The 2,487-nt window shown below is 41.3% G+C and overlaps 1 protein-coding gene across 1 annotated transcript; it reads right to left on the reverse strand.

The window, feature by feature from the left end:
• Nucleotides 1-497: 497 nt before the first annotated feature.
• Nucleotides 498-2,055, reverse strand: LOC145043058 (geranylgeranyl diphosphate reductase, chloroplastic-like). Its single transcript, XM_078991595.1, has one exon. The coding sequence runs from the start codon at nucleotides 2,033-2,035 to the stop codon at nucleotides 629-631; it is 1,407 nt and encodes a 468-aa protein (XP_078847721.1). The 5' UTR covers nucleotides 2,036-2,055; the 3' UTR covers nucleotides 498-628.
• Between the last annotated feature and the right edge of the window lie 432 nt (nucleotides 2,056-2,487).

Consider the following 2,487-nt stretch of genomic DNA (forward strand, 5'->3'; position numbering starts at 1 on the left):
TCCTGCTGTTGCTACGATCGCTGCCTTCTTTGTGCTTCAACTATCATTGTGTTCTCTGTGTAGGTTATCAACCAATGTAAGGTAAAAACGAATCCGCATATATGACGTATGTCCGTCCAACAATTGAGAGGGAAGGATCGAATCAAAATTTTTTCTTGGACCGAGTCCTTAATTGTAAATAGGAAATCAAACATCCTAATCAATTTTTTTGGAGTGGATCCTCTATCGGACCCAATTAAAAGCATAAACAAACGACCCCTTACTTCACCAATAAAAAGTATATCGGTCGCTATATCATACTCAGTAAGAAACATATCAAAAGGTTCCTTAAACCAAATTAAATCAAGGTCAAAACTAGAAAAAAAAAATTTGTACAAATAATTCATATCTTAGTATAATTTAAATGCCGTATTTTCTATAATATTTTATTTCTATATAAATTTAATAGTATTTACTGTGATATTATGCATTATATTCTCTTAATAAAGTTTTATAAATATGTAATACTTCACTTACGTTCTTTTATTAAAATCTTAATTATCAAGCACTTCAAAAAAAAAAAAAGGAACCGATCTAAAAATCACAATGCCCATCAATAGTAAATTAACAAAATATAATCATATCTTAATTAATTAGCCATCTTCTTGCTTAGTGCATTGGCTCTAACGAGGCTCCCAATTGTATTCACTGCAAGCTTCATGTCCTCCAATGGATTCCCCGGCGCCACCTTCTTGTACATATAGCTATCAAACGTCATCCTCTGCACATATTCATTTCCAAACAACTCCACAAGAGCCTCCCTCGCCGGATTCGACCTGTAAAACAACCTCTCCAACACATCCATCACCTTAAACGTCGGCCAATATGTTTTATCCCATTTCTTCAAATAACTCCTCATATCTCCCTCATTCACCATTCTCCTGCCATACTCCGACCCTTCCACTATCGCCTCCGCACACATCCGCCCACTCTTTGCCGCAAAATATATCCCTTCGCCGGAGCCTTTTGTAACATACCCGGCGGCATCTCCTACCAACGCTACCCTCTCCAGTACTCTCCTCGGTCGTGGGTGTTGAGGGATGGGGTGAGCTTCCACTCGCATGATCTTTCCTCCAACAATCTTGTCATGTGCACGGCGGCGCGTGGCGTCCTGGAACTTTTTAATATCCGGTTTGTGACCTATAGTTCCTGTTCCGACTGCCACGTGGTCGGATTTCGGAAACACCCAACCGTAGAAGTCTGGTGACACATCATCTCCGGTGTACATCTCTGCGAGGTTCTCGTAGTACTTCATTTTGTCTTCTGGAAGCTTTATACGTTCTTGGAAAGCGATGAGGTATTCATAATCTCCGGCGTCGATGGATTTTGCGACACGGGAATTGACACCATCGGCGCCAATCACTGCGTCGACTTCGATACTCATCTTTTCTCCGGCGGACACGGATTCACCGTTGAAGGCGTTGTAATGGAGGATGTACGGCGCGTTTTTCTCTTGGGGTATGTCCATTTTGGTGAAAAGTCCGTTGATTATGGTGGCACCGGAGGCAATAGCGCGTTCACGGAGGTAGCCGTCGAGGACTTCCCGACGGACCATGCCGACATACTCATGGGGTTTGAGAGTTTTATGGATGTCGACGGAGACGTTTGACGGGGAGATGACTTTCATTTTTGTGACACGGCGGTCGATTATATCCAATGGCAAGTCAAATTCTCCGACCATGCAAAGTGGGATAGCCCCACCACAGGGCTTAGCATTGTCCATTTTGCGCTCGATGAGGAAAGTCTCTATACCACCTTTGGCTAGAGTTTCGGCAGCTGCGCCACCGGCAGGACCACCGCCAACCACTGCAACGCGGAGGTTTCGTCCAGTGATTTTGGGACTAGATTTGGCAGCCTGCACAACATTAAGACGACGGTGGTGGCGTTGGCTTCGTACGACGCATTTAGATGGAGCGGTAAACGAGTAATGACGGTGGTATTTTTCCGGTGATGATTGGTGGTGGCCGACGAAACACTTGATTGTAACGGAGGCCATTGTTGAGATCTGTGTTCTGATTTTGCATGATACGTTTAAATAGACAATGCATTTCAATGGATTTAGTTTAATTACATGTTTAAGGGAATCTGTGATACCATTGTTAACACGTGGTTTTTGTTTTCTAATCACTTTTTTAATTTAAGCTGATCTAAGACTGTATAAATTTCTGGAAAGGCCAAATCTATTACGGTTACACTCAATTATTTATTGCCTTTTTTGTTTTTTCTAATAATTTCTTAACTTTAAATAAAGTCTTTACTCTTTAACTTGTATGCTTTTTCGGAGAGGCCAAATCAATAGAGTAACTCACTTTATTCCACCCAAGTATAATAAATCTTTTGTAAGTTAAATATTCTCCATGAATTTGATCCGACCATATATAAAACAAATATAATAACATAGGTTATATAACGTGGGTTTTCTATACGAATGGGCCACACTAAAACACT

This window comes from Lactuca saligna, chromosome 4 (genome assembly GCF_052625555.1).
Source record: "Lactuca saligna cultivar CGN05327 chromosome 4, ASM5262555v1, whole genome shotgun sequence".
Lineage (NCBI taxonomy): Eukaryota > Viridiplantae > Streptophyta > Magnoliopsida > Asterales > Asteraceae > Lactuca > Lactuca saligna.